Raw genomic sequence first — 15,999 nt, 5'->3', positions numbered from 1 at the left:
GAAACTAATAGCGCCCGCAATATGCAAATGCACGTTGATGAGCCTATTAGTTAGTCCCGCGCGATACAGAAAGTAAAATGTGCAGCCAAGCCACACATTTTACTCTCTGAAATTAACGCCTACCGAAAGGCAGAAGTTAATTTCGGCCTGCACAGGGAAAGTGTACAGAAAAGCAGAAAAAACTGCTTTTCTGTACGCCCTCCAACTTAATATCATAGCGATATTAAGTCGGACGCCCCCCCCCCAAAAAAAATCTGCACTCAAGTTGGAAAACGGACGCTCAATTTTGCCGGCGTCCGTTTTCCGAACCCGGTAAAATTAAGAGTCTGCTGTCAAACCCACCAACAGCCACCGCTTCTGCCAATAAGGAGGCACTAGGGACGCGCTAGTGTCCCTAGCGCCTCCTTATTACCGCGGGTCCTAATTTGAATACAAAATTGCATGCCCAGGAGAGTGGCCTGGGCGTGCGTTGGGATAGCGGGCGCTCGCCTTGGAGCGCCGGCTCTCCCGTGCACTTTACTGCATCAGCCAGTATATGAATAATAAATATTGACACCTTAGACCAGTGGAGCGCAAACCAGTTCTTGGCCCATCTCTACCCTTAATCTGGCTTTCAGGATACCCCTAATAGGTTTCCCTCATGCATATTTGTTTGGGATATGCTGAAAAAGACAGACTGGCTGGATGGTCCCCTGAGGACTAATTTGATCACTGCTTTAGATGGAAAGTCAAGCTATCATTGTTTTTCTTTCTATAAATCAAGTATGGCACAAGGTTGACATTACTTCTGCCAAACTGAGTGGCAATTTTGATTTCTTGGGTATCTATTAGGCTTTTGGTGTTTAATACAGAAATCCAGGGAGTCAGGGATTTGTGGGGAACCTCTGTGTGCACAAGCAGATTATATAATCGCAAAATCAGCTCTGAAGCAGTTTCTTTTCAGTGTGAAAGCCCTGCATGGGTATATTAAAGGTAGGGAGGGATCAGAAAGTGCTAGTAGAAATTGTGGCTGGACAGCTCTCAACTTTAAAACCATTGCGCTACATTTATATTTTGGGCAAAACCATGGCAAACATGCCCAAGAGAGCCTACAAGTTCATTTACATTCACAGTTTTGTACTAGTAAGTATTTTGCCCCAGAATCTCTTTTCTCCCAACCTCTTGAAGACAGATCCACAGGAAAAAATGAGCAAATTAGCTCAGACTCTGCCCCAAGTGAAACCACCCCAAGGTGCAGGAAGGAGCTAGTCACAATCTGAGACTGGACTACATAGAAGAACCAAAGCCATTAACAGCCCCAAGAAACTGGAGTTGTAGTGGAGTAAAGGGTGGAGATAGAGAAGAAAAAAAGCTAGAGAGAGGTTGGAGGAGGAGGAAAGGAATTGTACAGAGAAAAAGGTTTCCCTGGCTCCAAAAATGTGAGTTTGTGCTTATGTTATCAAAATGTTCCTGCCTTTGTCAAACATCTTTCCCATCAGCACAGAAGCAGTGTGGAAAAAACAGAAATCTGCAAAAGGGACAAAATGACTTAATGCTAGGTCTGTAAGGCCACCGGTAACTTTCAATCCACATGCTGGCAGGAGGAAAGATTACCTTCCATGCCAAAACAAGACCAGCAGGTATTATAAAGGTGAAATCAATCTTCCCACCATGCTTAGACACAAGCTGCATGTCCTGGGAGACTTTGTAGTGCTGCCGAGAGTTAGTAGTGGCATAGCCATTTCATACTAAGAGGGAATGTGGCCCTCCCCACAGCCTTTGAATTAACATCATGCATACAGAAAAAATAAATAGAATTCTAAATATTTAACCGATTTATAATTGTTGCAATTTTATTAACTTAAAATATGAAAACATGAAAATAAATACATTAAAGTGCTATTAGGGCAAGCTGCTTGCTAAAAGTAGGCAAATTAAATAGGTATATTTCCCACAGTTACCCTAAGAAAGGTCTTTCAGCTTTCAAGAATAATTCACTTATGAACACTTACAGACTTGGGAAGGAATGCCTACCCCTTAAAATCTTTGGGGAACCTGGGGTAAGGATTCCTGTGGGTTTTGAGTTTGTGGTATGTAATGTGAATCAATGTTAATTCCAAATGCATGCTTAAAAACCCTAAATGCTTTTACCATAACACTGTGCAATCTCTCCTCCCACCCTGAGATCTCCTTCCATACCACAGCAGCTCCTCTGCACAGATCAATGCTTGGATGTTTATAATTGGTCTGCTAATGAACTCTAGCTGCCCAGCAATGGTTTGTTTTCAGAAAGGGCCTTAACTGAGAAGTTACATTTTCCCCAACTTAACACCGAGCAAACTACAGCAACCTGTCCGGATCCTCACTGAAGCTAAAGTCACAAACAAGTGACATATGGTCTGAGGGATAGTTAAAAGATGGCAGCCGATTGGGTCCAATCTGCTCCTCGGTCAGTAGATCCAGGGCAGCGTTGACATTAAGTGCATGCTGGGAGTACCAGATATAGTCCAACGTGTGGCAGCTCTCCCCCGAAGGGCGGATATTCCATGTGGTATAAGGTGGCTCAGACTGCCCATCGACACTCAGCACCTTGTAGGCACTGTTCAAGTTCAGACTGGAGGAGGCGAAGTGCTTGTAGACATCCTCAGTAGGCTCAGCATTAAAGTCCCCACAAATAATGAGCGGGATCTTTGCCCCCTCTGTTATGTCCTGTAGGTTTCGGAGCAGGTCAGAACCTTGTGCTGACCGAAATCGCTCCCAGCCAGTGCGGGCCTTCAGGTGAGTGACCACCACGCAAATCAGCCTACCTGTTTCACGGCACTGCAATGTCTCTGCTATGGCCACCTGGTTTGTTTGCAGGGTTCTGGCTGTCAGCCTGAGTTTGCTGCTGCTGACCAGCTGGAAGCGGTCTTGGAGGAAGAACAGGGCACAGCCGTCTGGCCCATTGTTGCACTCTACTTCCAGACAAGGGGACCATGGCTTGGGGAGAAATGTGCACTGATACCCCAGCCTGCTCAACATCGGCTGGAAAGTGTCCCAGTAATGATCCACTTCCTGCAGGCAGAGGACGTCTGGCTGGTAAGTGAGGATCTCCTCCAGGATCAGGTATTTCCTTTCCTCCCACTTAAGAGCTTCCATGGGGCACTTAATGAAGTTGTCCTTACCTTCACCTAGAGCTGGAAAGAAAAAAAAGCGGTCAGTGGCTCACTTCTTTAAGAATGCTCAAACTGGAAAACAAACAACTCAACACTTTTCAAAGAACCTTAAGTATGAACGTCAAATTATAAAGTTATCAATAGTTAGAGCAAAAGAAATACTGTAAATGTATTTTTCCTTTTCATCCAGGCAGGCCAGTCCATACGAGTGGGCTGTGTACTCCAACCAGCAGATGGAGACAGATCACTGACTCGCTGATGTCACTCCTATATAAAACTCTTCACAAACATCAGCCTACCAGAATTCTCTGTCTCCAGCAGATGCATAATTTCTTGTGGACATAGGACTGCCAGTATGAGGCAGTTAACCTGTTGGCCTCCTGAGGTGAATGCAAACATTCCACCCCCCTCCCTCAGTTGAGAGTCCTGGACAGAGAGGACAGGCATGAGGTGTAGGCTAGTGCCCTCTCCCTCCTCTTGACTGGGAAGCAGACCCAGTAGGGTAAGGAAGCCCTGGAATCAGCCCTTATGTGTGCCTGTCTTCTTTATCTGTATACTGTCTCAGTGTGCTAGCTCTCTCTGTCTCCCCCCAAGTGCTCTTTATTGCAGGCAGGGAGCCTGTCCTTTGCGCAGCTGACCGAGAAAGTGTTTAAAAAAACCCTGCAGCTGCAGCTCCAGTTCAGTGACCGTGTAAGCATTCCAGCAGTTGGAGAGTTGCATTGGATGGCGCAGTGCAGCAGGGGTTGGCGTGCTGAGTAGGAGTTGGGAGTGGGAAAGCAGAGCGATCAATTGTGCCACAAAGGAGAACACGCATATGTGCCATTTTGACTGCAGCCTCACTACTAAGAGCATGAGGCAGGCACTATCTTAGGAGCTTTGCACGCTGCAGGGACACCTTAACCAGAGTGGAACTAAATTGCTGGCATTAGCCTTTAAAAAGGAGATAGCTTTCCCCATCATCTAGTTTAAAAGCTGTGCTGACAGTTGCTCAGAAGTGCATGGTTTGAAATGATGCATCTTTGACGGATACCAGGAAAACAAGATAGGCATCCCAGTAGAGAGGTTGCAATAAATGCCAAAATGGACCAGGTGCCTTTAAGTAAAGTGCAGAAAGATTCCAAATTACCCCTGTCAACTGAGGAGCACGTTATTAATACAAACAAAAAACATACAATGAAGTGTCTGTATACAAATGTTAGAAATCTAAAAATAAGATGGGAGAGTTAGAGTATATAGCACTGGATGAAGAGGTAGATACAATTGGCATTTCAGAGACCTGGTGGAAGGAGCATAACCAATGGGGATACTGTTACCAGGGTACAATTTATATCGAAATGATAGGATGGATCAAATTGGTGGTGGGGTGGCACTATATATTAAAGAAAACATTGAGTCAAACAGGATAAAAGTTCTGCAGGAAACATAATGCAATGTTGAACCTTTATGACTAGAAATTCCAGGTGAAAAAGGGAATAAAAAAGTAGTGGGATTGTATTACCATCCACCTGGCCAGAATAAATTAACAGAAAATGAAATGCTGAAAGAAATTAGGGAAGATAGACTCAGAGCACAGAAATAATGGGCGATTTCAGTTACCCCAATATTGACTGGGTGAATATTACATCAGGACATTCTAGAGAAGTAAAGTTCTTAGATGAAATAAATGAATGCTTTATGGAGCAGCTGGTGCAAGAACCAAGAGGAGAAACTATTTTAGACCTAGTCCTTAGTGGAACACAGGATTTGGTGCGAGAGGTAACAGTGTTGGAGCCACTTAGCAATAGGGATCACAACATTATCAAATTTGACTTAGTAAACGGGAGGGGGTGCAAAAAAGAAATCTACAATAGCATTTAACTTTCAAAAAGGTGACTATGATAAAATGAGGAAAATGGTTAGGAGAAAACGGAAAGGAGCAACTGCAAAGGTTAAGAGTTCAGCTCAGGCATAGATATTTAAAAATACCATCTTGGAAGCCCAGACCAGATGTATTCCACACATTAGAAAAGGTGGAAGGAAGAATAAATGACTACCATCATGGCTGAAAAGTAAGGTGAAAGTCTAAAAGAGATCTGATGAAGAAAACAGGAACCAGCATAAGCATTGGCAAATCAGATACAAAGATTCATAAGGAAAGCAAAGAGAGAATTTGAAAAGAAGCTTGCCACAGAAGCAAAAACTTGTAATGAGAAATTACTATTTAATAATTTCCTTTTCTTTAGTATAGACAGGTGGATCCAGAACAAGTGGGTTATGCACCTCTACCAGCAGAAGGAGATGGAGCAAAACTGACATCACAGTAGTTAGTCTGGCCACAGTTGAATTTTGCAGAGAATACATATACACCCCTGCAGTGACAGTAGCCCACCAGTATTCTCTGCAAAAGCCAACTGTGGCCAGACTAACAAAACAACCATTCCAGCACTCAGCCAACAGGAAACACTGAGCTCAGACAAAGAATGTATTAACCCTAGTCTAGGGACTGGATTAATACTTACCAGTAACTCCTGTAAATACACAGTCATGCAGGAGGACAATAGCACAACCTGCCGGCAGCCAAGGGCAGGAAAGTGGATCCACCTGACTATATTAACGAAAAGGAAATTATCAGGTAAGTAGTACGTAGTAATTTCTCATTTCTTAGCATTTAGACAGGTGGATCCAGGTGGAATGTACACCTGAACAGGGCAGGAAGCTGCCCATGCTCCAGTCAAAAACACACATGCAAAGGCTGCATCCTCCCAGGCTTGCACATTCAGATGGTAATACCAGGAAAAGATATGTAAGAAGGACCATGTCGCAGCTCGGCAAATGTCGATGGGAGCCAACAATCTAACCTCCGCCCATAACACTGCCTGAGCCCTAGTAGAATGAGCCCTAACCTGACTAGGCAACAATGGCTCAGCATCCCCATTCGTGGCCGCGACTACCTCCTTAATCCAGCAAGCTACTGTAGCCCATGAAGCAGTCTCGCCCTATCTACTTCCACCATGGAGAAAAAACAGGTGATCTGTCTTCCTGAGAGTTTAGAAACCTCCAGATACCTCATGATATGTCTCTTGACATCCAAGGGCTGCAACAGGTGATATTCCATTCACATCTCTTTCTTTGTCCAGAGACAGCAGGGAAATGAACTGATTCATGGCAAAAAAGAATGAACAGTATGCAGCTGTATCGCCCCCTGGAGACACTTGAAGGAATGGCTCCCGGCAAGACAAGGCCTGCAGTTCATATATTCTAATTGCCGAACAAATTGAAGACTGTTTTTCTTGGGGCAAAGTCAGTAACCACAAGGAAAGGTTCCGCATTGGTTGAAAAGTAGAGCCCGTTAAGAAATCCAAAACCAGATTAAGACTCCACAAGGACACCGGTAACCTCAAAGGAGGCCGAAGATGGTTCATTCCTTTCAGAAAACAAGCCACATCTGGATGAGCCAAGAAAGGTCCACCATTCACCTGATCCCTGAAACAGGCAAGAGCAGCTACCTGTCCCTTTAAGGAATTAAGGGCCAACCTTGTATTCAATCCATCCTGCAAAAATTCCAAAATGAGTGGGATCTTAACAGAATGAGGAACAACCCATCAATCTTCTCAGCAAGTCTCAAACACTCACCAAACCCGCACATAGGCTAAGGAAGTGGAGAACTTTCTTGCTTGCAGCACGGTGGTAATCACCGCAGTAGAATATCCACACTTCAGCAAGCGAGCTTTCTCAAGGGCCATACCATAAGACAAAATCGAGTTGGATTCTTTGTGAAGAACAGGTCCCTTCCTGTGCGTCGGAAACCGGGGGGGAGTCTACCAGGAACCTTCGCAGATCTGCATACCATAGTCTCCTGGGCCAATCTGGTGCCACCAGAAGCACCATCCCCCTATCACCCTCAATCTTCCGGGCTTGATGAATCTTTGGACTGACCCGGTATGGCAAGTCTTATGTACCTATGTTCTTAGTGGCATTGGGAAGCCAGCACGGAAAGAGGCTTCATATTTGCATTGCCTGCCATGTGAGGGTCATCAGCGCTAGGACAAGGAGATCACTTAGGATATGCCAAAGGTGTGCTAAGGCTCAGGGAGAGGTCCCTGCAGGGGTGCTCTGGAAATCTTATGCAGGGGCTTCCCTGTGGCAGGAGGAGGGGCAGTAGCTTCTCCCAGGACTAGTGATTAAGTGAAGCATGAACTTCTGGAGAACTAATAGTCCCACTATGTGGGAACAATTTCTGCCTCTTGGACAGGAAATGTCCCTCTTGGGTTTTCAGGAGGCAAAGAAATTCTTCACCAGCTGTGAAGCTGTGCTCCCACTGGCTGAGGGGACCCTTTGCACTAGAGTTAGAGGAGAGACATCATCTTCAGAAATCCAGATTAGTTCATCCTCTCTAAACAGCTGCCAACACTGAACGCCCTCCCAGAAGTCTAGAATGAAAAGGGAATTCAAAAGGGCATGGGATAAGCACTGCGGATCTGTAGAAGCTAGAGGATGGAAATGAAGAAATAGGGTAACCTATATTAACTTTAGATACTAAGATTTCAGATTGGGGTAATCTCCACAGAGCAGCAGGTACTACACTTAACATAAGGCTTGGGGTGATTAGCATAGAAGTGGGGTGACCAGCCCACACAACTGAGGCCACAAATTCATGGCTAGGTTGTGGCATAGCATAATTTGAGACACTTTCGCACTTGCAGACCAATCAGCCTTAATGCTTTTGATGCAACTGCAACATTGCCTTCTGCTTTGACGGTGAGAGGCAAAAGGGGAATTGAATTCAGATGACAGCCAATGCTGGGCCCTGACTTTTACGATATGGGGTACTGCTATGCAGACATTAGGGAAAAAGCACAAGACTCCTACGGCCAAGTCCAAAAGCAAAGCATGTTCAAGCAGCATTATCTGCATCATCAAGAAGGCTGCTCACCCCATAAAAATGTTGCGAGCAGTAATTTTGTTATGGGTTTCACAATTGCTTGGTCTTGATTGTAAACATTACTATCCTTAACATAAGGCATGAGTAAACTGCACAGAGTGAAGGTTGCTGCCCTTGAGAGAGAAGTGGGGGTAGCCTGCACAGAGTGGCAGTTACTACCAAAAGAAACTTGCTGGGCAGACTGGATGGATCATTTGGTCTTTTTCTGCCATGCTATGTTTCTATGTGATGCCAAACAGGAACTCAGAGCTATACTTGCAGCTGTAGAAGCGATTGGCTCAGAGGCATCAATATCTTTCACTGATTGTTGCCAAGATTGATCAATGACACAAGTGAAACTTTTTTTGTACACAGGTGCTGAGGCATTCCGCTCCAACAAAGGCAAAACCTTAGTAGATTATGCTTAGGTGCTGCTAAGCACACCAATATAATGGATGGCACCCAGGATGCTACATCTCAAAAAAAGATATAGTTGCACTGGAGAACATACAGAGAAGAATGACCAAAATGATAGAGGGGATGGAATGGCTCCCTTATGAGGAAAAGCTAAAGAGGTTAGGGCTGTTCAGCTTGAAGAAGAGATGGCTGAGGGGGGATATGATACAAGTCTATAAAATCATGAAAGAACTCGAATGGTTAAATGTGAATTGGTTATTTACTCTTTCAGATAATACAAGGACTAGGGGGTACTTAATGAAGTTAGCAAGTAGCACAATTAAAACCAATTGAAGAAAATTCTCACTCAAAGCACAATTAAGCACTATAATTCATTGCCAGAAGATGTGGTTAAGGCAGTTATTGTAGCCAAGTTTAAAAAAAAAAAAAAGGTTTGGATAAGTTCCTGGAGAAGATAGTCAAGTTGATTTAGGGAATAGCCACTGCTTATTACCAGCTTTAGTAGCATGGGATCTGTTTAATGTTTGGGTAATTGCCAGGTACTTAGGACCTGAATTGGCCACTGTTGGAAACAGGATGCTGGGCTGATGGACCCTCAGTCTGATCCAGTATGGCAACTTCTTATGTTATGTTAAGACCTCGCTGGGTCTGGATATAATAGGTAGCTTCTGTAACATGAATAATGATGGCATCTTTGCCGAAGGAACCTCCTGCCTTGGAGTCAAGAATGATTCTGCTGTCAGAGCCCCGTTCCGATGGCACTAGCTTCTTTAGCACTAAGGGAGAAGGCTCCAGAGAGGATCCTTTGCACCTCTTAGGCACCCTTCTCTGTGCCTCAGTTGGAGCCTTAAATCTTCTGTGGCACACTGAACCCTTGACCTGTGATGGATCCTGGAATCAGCATGGTTGGGGGGGGTGTTATCAGATTTGCAGGAAGAGGGAGAAGAATTCCACCTCAACTTCCTGTGCCATGGATCCACCAATGCTTCACACCAGGAAGAGGAGCGGCTCCACTGCCCTACCGATTCACACTGTGGTTTTGGGCTCTTATCCAATAGTGCCTTCCGCAGGGCCTCCATTTTCCAAGTGCAGTACTACTGTGCCTGCGGGGACATCCTGCCACAATTGTAGCAGTTGGAGACATCATGATCCAGACCCAGGCAGCAATAGCAGCCAGAATGTGCATCTGTAATGGATAATGAAGGGTAAAAGCCAGAGATCCTACACAAGGATGTGCATAACTGAAGCTGAGCCTGCAGCCATGCACACAGACTGAACCAAAGTGCAGGCCTAAGCAATACAAACATGGAGTCTTCAGCCATGTGATGATCATGACAACTTCATATGAATCTGTGAATCGCACAGTAGAGAAGAGATTATGATTGTTGTTCCCTATCAGACATCTGTCTACACCTCACAATGTGTTAGAACACCTTGGACCCATGGTCATGAAACCAGCTACAAATTGAGTATTCTTCAGCAAATGTCCACAGATGAACCTCATTACCACGTGTGAGAATATTCACATACATCTGATTCAAGACGTCATCAGCATCCCACCAATTCTGTGTCTATAGATGGTGGTGACATCTAATCAAGATCAGCATTAGATTCTATGGAACTGAATATGCAATGAAGTTCTGAACAGAGAAAAGGATTCTGAACTATACACACTGCAGATTTTCTTCCCCAGAACTTTCACAGTTGCCGTTCACTATACCTGTGAACTAGGCAGCCTAAGACCAAATTCCGTGCTCAGCATAGTCTGCTCCGTTAACCTTGGAATAGATGCCTTGTCATAATGGCTAACTTTATTCCCTGAAAGAACTTTGGTAAGCCAAGTCCTTATTTACTCTGTTACTGCTGACCCAGGGTTTCCCATCATTTGCCTGCTGAGATTGCTGGACTCCCCATGCCGTGCCATGCTGTGAGACAGGTCTGGATTTCTGCAGGTGTGTGACCCGCCAATGGCTAAGGGTGAGAAACTGGCTTAATCTTTTAGCTAGGTTAATTAGTTTGGCACTGCGTATTTGTCCACTGCAGGATGACTTGGAGATAAGCATGTGTTTATGCTAATTTTTCATGACAGTGCTTTGCTCTGTAAAATTTAGAGACAAACATAAAAATTATATTTACCATATTAAATCTTGTATACTTATGCTGCTATAATAAAACTGATTGACTACCTTACAAAGGTGTAAGGGGCTACTCCCTTAAAATTATTGAATTTGTATTGAAGGTTATCAGTTTAATCTGCTAATCACCTGTAGCATAATCTAACCTACAACATCCAGCGCCCACAAATGCAGGCCTTAAACCTCAGTCTTCCTGAGCTTCCCCATCTTTCTTCTACCTTTTTTTTTTTCTTTGCAAGAACTGAAAATTTCTGATGGCAGGCTGCCAAGGCAGCAACAAAAAACGCAATGAGGCAGAACATAGACCAAAAACAAGGCCAAAAAAACAAAATCAAAGAGAGAAACAGGGAACATGACCTGTGGTAGCTCAGACAAAGTCAGAAGTTCACACGGTAGTGCGTGCGCAGGAACTCCCATGCATACTCAGTAGAACATTTACTGAGCTCAGAAAGCTGTGTCCATGTTGGCACAATCAGATGACATCACCCACCCATAATGGCTGGTTTATGCCTGCCTGCCAACGGAAAAAAAGCAGAGTTGCTTAACGGTAACAAGTGTTCTCACAGAACAGCAGGATGTTAGTCCTCACATGTGGGTGACATCAGGATGGAGCCCAGTCATGGAACACTTTTGTCAAAGTTTCTAGAACTTTGACTGGCACCACTGAGCATGTTCAGCATATTACCAGCCCTGCATCCCAGCAGGGGTCCCCCTTCAGTCTCGTTTGTAGTAAAGTACGAGCAAAAAATAAAATAATAAAACGAACCTGATGGTACCGGTGTCAGTTCAGGCATCAGCCAATTCGAATCCTGGCATCGAGGAAGAGGATGTCTATATGCCTTGGACTGGGATGAAGAAGGTGAGGTGACATCACCGGTGGATTTCTTCCGTTTAGGCTTTGGTGACAACGGTGTCTTCGGTGACAGAGGATTTTGACTCGATGTCTGTTTCGACAAAGTAGATGGAACTCCTGTTTAAGGTATCTCCATCTTCTCCAAGCGGGCCCTGCGGCCTTTTGGAGTCATTTGCGAACAGCTTGTACACTGTTGCACATCATGAACGGGTCCTAGACACAGAACGTACACATCGTGCGGGTCTGTGATGGACATGGTTCTTGGGCACTTGCGGAACCCGGTGGCCATGATGTTTGAAAGAAAAAACGGTTGCGCGGTCGGTGACAGTGTTACCGTTGAGGAAAAACGCCGGGAAACGACAGGAATAAACTTACCAGCATCAGTCGGTCGGTCGGGGACCCCGGGATAGGGAAATATATTTTTAATTTTAAGTTTGGTTCCGTAAGGAAAATTTATGAGGTTAACTCACAGAGCTCCAGAATCCGCGAGGCTATTGCTGCGCAGAAAAAAAAAAAAAAAGAGACACTGAAGGGGGACCCCTGCTTGATGCAGGGTTGGTACCATGCTGGGCATGCTCAGTGGTGCCAGTCAAAGTTCTAGAAACTTTGACAAAAGTGTTCCGTGATTGGGCTCCATCCTGATTATGTCACCCACATGTGAGGACTACCATCCTGCTTGTCCTGCGAGAAGGGCAGAAACTCAAGAGTTTTGGCACTACTGCTCACAAGTTTCAATTGTTGAAACTTGTGAGCAGTCCCAATCACGGAACACTTTTGTCAAAGTTTCTAGAACTTTGACTGGCACCACTGAGCATGCCCAGCATGGTACCAACCCTGCATCAAGCAGGGGTCCCCCTTCAGTGTCTCTTTTTTTTTTTTTTTTCTGCGCAGCAATAGCCTCGCGGATTCTGGATTTTGCAGGTTTGCTTGCAATCCAGAAATCTGGCCCAAAGTGTTTCCTTTATAACCTTTTCTGAAATACATGCCTTTTACCCACCCCAGAGTCCATTTTAGTCATAATTATTTGCACTCCTGTATTTATACCTGCAGCTTACAGAAACCTGCAAAAAAATAGATTAAAACTGTAATTTTTATTTAATTCACATTTCTATTTTATGCCTCCAGCACATCTCCTGTCACATGGTTTTACTGTTTCACTGCTAACTAGCTACAGATATCAAGCCCTCCAGTCACATGTAGAAAGTCCTTCCAGGCAGTCGGAGAAGTCTGGATTCTGGATCATGGGTTTTCTTTCACCCATGTGTGGCAGTATGTGGGGTGTAGGCTTGCCTACCTTGTGCCAGTATGTTCCACTGCATGACCCTGATGGGGTGGTGGCGGTTGCTGGAGAAGCAATTCTTCAGAGTCACAAAGTCCCTGTGGAACCGGGCCGGCCGGCCCTGCAGAACCTCCTGACATTCCTCCAGGAGCTCCTTTGGATCTATGGGCTCCAGCTGCTCCTGACAGGGCTGCTCCAGGCACTGCTGAGGTACAGCACTGCCGCTACTGCCAAGTGTTTTAGCAAGTGCACTATATAGTCTGCTGGTGCTGCTCCCCATGGAACACACTACAAAGAGGAAATAAAACAATGTTTCAAAATTAAGCATGGCAGAGAATGAAATTACACAAAAGCATCATTAATCTAAATGCTTTTGCTTCCAGTCTTAAGACAAAAGCTCTGTAGTCTGTAAAGGACCAATGTGGTCAGTTAGGAGGATAAACATCAATAGACTATGATGCATTTATAAAGTTTCTTTGCAAAAACGACAGCAAGAAGTTTCTATCCATTTTTCTAATCTACAACTCTCAGCTCAGATTTGTTCAGGTTATTTTATGATGGGACCAAGTATAGGATATGAGTGAGACACACATTCTGAAAGGGGGCAAAAAAGTGATTCTAACCTCATTTGATACCTAGCCTGGTCAGTCTCCACTTGTTACCCACATTGCTGTCCCTTAGATTCTACTTTCTAAGCACCAGTCCTGAACTTCTTGGCTATCAAGGACTTCCATTATCTCCTTTTGCTCAGCTCCTTTAAAGCTTCTCAGGCTTCATCTGCTCTCCTTCCCCTAGCTGCTCCATAACTTTTTCCTCTGCAGTCCTGAAATCAGCAAAATCAATTTAAAGCCACTTAATTTCTGTCCCTTTCCACCCCAGGCATCAAGTCCCTCCTTATGACACATACTTTTCATCTTTTTCTGACTAAGCTCATTAGCATTTATGTATCATAGTTGATATCTTTGTACCATATTCAAAATGTTATACAAAATTAAAATTATGTAGATGAAACCACCAAAAAACTTAAGTAAAGCTGGTCTAGAAGTCAGAGTTCAGCTAGGCTTCACATGAAATTCAAGCATTTCATTAAGAACATAAGAACTTGCCATGCTGGGTCAGACCAAGGGTCCATCAAGCCCAGCATCCTGTTTCCAACAGAGGCCAAACCAGGCCACAAAAACCTGGCAATTACCCAAACACTAAGAAGATCCCATGGCTATTCCCTAAGTAAACTTGATTAATTCCCGTTAATAGATTCCAAGAGCTTATCCAAACCTTTTTTGAACCCAGCTACACTAACCACATCCTCTGGCAACAAATTCCAGAGCTTTATTGTGCGTTGAGTGAAAAATAATTTTGTCCGATTAGTCTTAAATGTGCTACTTGCTAACTTCATGGAATGCCCCCTAGTCCTTCTATTATTCGAAAGTGTAAATAACCAATTCACATCTACTCGTTCTCAGATAGCCAGCAAGCATCATACAACGAGCATGCCCTAGGCACCTAGTTAACACAGAGCCCCGAGACAGCTAACAGTCTCAACAAAGTACAGAGCCTTCAATCAAAAAAAAAAGACATGAGTTGACAGTTAATGCCCTGCCTAGGGGGTAAATATCCCTACTATAAAATGATATATGGTGTATCTTACCAAGGCTGCTACAGACTGGCAACCAAGTGTGAAGCCAAAGCGTTTAAAAAAATAAAAATAAACTCTATTATAGGGAAGGTACTGTCAATTACAAATTGCAAGGATTTTTATTTTTAACTGTTTAAATTGTATCAGGTACTTTAATAATGTTCTTGTGCCTTAACATAAATATACAGTGCCTTGCTAAGTCTTCACACCCTTGTACATTTTTCACATTCTGTTGTCTAAAATATAACATTTAATATGCATTAAAGAAAGCATTTATTTCACTGATCTACACAACATATTCCACACTTTCATTATGAAACAATAATTATGGAAATATTTCAAAAGTAAAGAAGAATTAAAAAAAGTCTTGACTGCATAAGCCTATTCCACCCTTTTTATAGCAACCAAATCAGCTCCAATTCAAAAAAGTGCCTTAAAGCCCATAATAAGTTAAATAGAGCTTGCCTGAGTCCAATCACAATAGTTGAACTGATTCATATACTCCTGGATGAAGAATCAAGTCTTTTCTGCTGCATGGAGAAATTTAGTCTTAGCTGTTAATTTCCTTTCCTTGAATCCTGCTACAGTAGTCCAGAGGGCACACCTTTTTCAGTGAAATCACCTGATATATAATCAACAGCATCAGCAATAGCCTTAAATCAAACCAATGAAAAAATACCAACTGCCTCTAGAACTATTATTAACTGCTCCCCATAAATTGATCTGATGGCAAATCGCTAGTTTTCCAAAGCTAACATTTTCTTTACCTTCCAGAAAGAACACAGTTCAATGATTGTTCACAGCCTTATATACCAGAACCTGGTTCAAAGAGAAAATCTGGCTAGTTTTTGGATTATAATCTAACCCCTGAGGAGCATGTTAGTGGAGACAAGGATATTCTCTGCAGGAGCACAGTTAAAATTCAGGTCATGGACTTATGTCCTCATCTGTTTTTTGTTTTTTTTCTTGAGGCTTGTTTTCAATGCTCTGGTTGTTTCACCCTTTTGGGTGGATATCCCATCCATGCTGACCTTGTAAAAGGGGTTTGGACAAGGGCCAAGCTCTTAATTCCCCAAGGGCACAGGTTATGATTGTTTCATGTTACAGAGATCAGATTCAGGGAGTTTGGTGTTAAGAATATTTTCCCTCCTTTTAGGGCCCTGGTGCCCCAATGGGATCAGAGTCTCTTTCTTTGAGATAGCTTAGTCATGCATTCAGAAAGGACCTTCCTTAAAAAGACAGTATACTTAGTGACCCATGTCCAGATGTATTTCAGAGTTGCAGACCTTAACTGGCAGTGATCCCTCCTGGTCTTTTCTCAGAGTTAATCACTTCTGATCAGTAACGTAAAATACCTGATTTACCTCTTATTAATAACTATCTACATGACCCTTATATTACATGTCCCCAGAACCCTCAAATAAAAACGGGGACCATCATATATGGCTACCACATAGCATTATTTATGCTGCTGGATCGCAGCATTCGAAATGTGGCACGCAATGGTGGAAAGGAACCTCTGAAGCAGACATTCTCGAAATGCAGATGTGTCGGGGAAACTTTGAAGCAATAGAATTGAGCAGTAATCAGTTGAAGCAAGGATTATATTTATGTAGTGCTGCTTAGTGTGTGTACAGTCCCTACA

General features: G+C 43.6%; 1 protein-coding gene across 2 annotated transcripts in view; it reads right to left on the bottom strand.

Annotated features, from left to right (window-relative positions):
• Positions 1-1,810: 1,810 nt before the first annotated feature.
• The window catches only part of NOCT (nocturnin), a 50,058-nt gene continuing 35,869 nt past the window's right edge, over positions 1,811-15,999 (bottom strand). For both annotated transcript variants that reach the window (XM_029594055.1, XM_029593965.1), the window contains exons 2-3: positions 12,734-13,006; positions 1,811-3,155 (exon numbers count right to left, since the gene is read on the bottom strand). In XM_029594055.1, coding sequence (XP_029449915.1) covers positions 2,320-3,155; positions 12,734-13,006 — 1,109 coding nt within the window. In that variant the 3' untranslated portion in view covers positions 1,811-2,319. The remainder of the gene's footprint in view (positions 3,156-12,733; positions 13,007-15,999) is intronic.

Source organism: Rhinatrema bivittatum, chromosome 1, assembly GCF_901001135.1.
Source record: "Rhinatrema bivittatum chromosome 1, aRhiBiv1.1, whole genome shotgun sequence".
Classification (NCBI taxonomy): domain Eukaryota; kingdom Metazoa; phylum Chordata; class Amphibia; order Gymnophiona; family Rhinatrematidae; genus Rhinatrema; species Rhinatrema bivittatum.
This window is presented reverse-complemented; position numbering and strand designations above follow the sequence as displayed.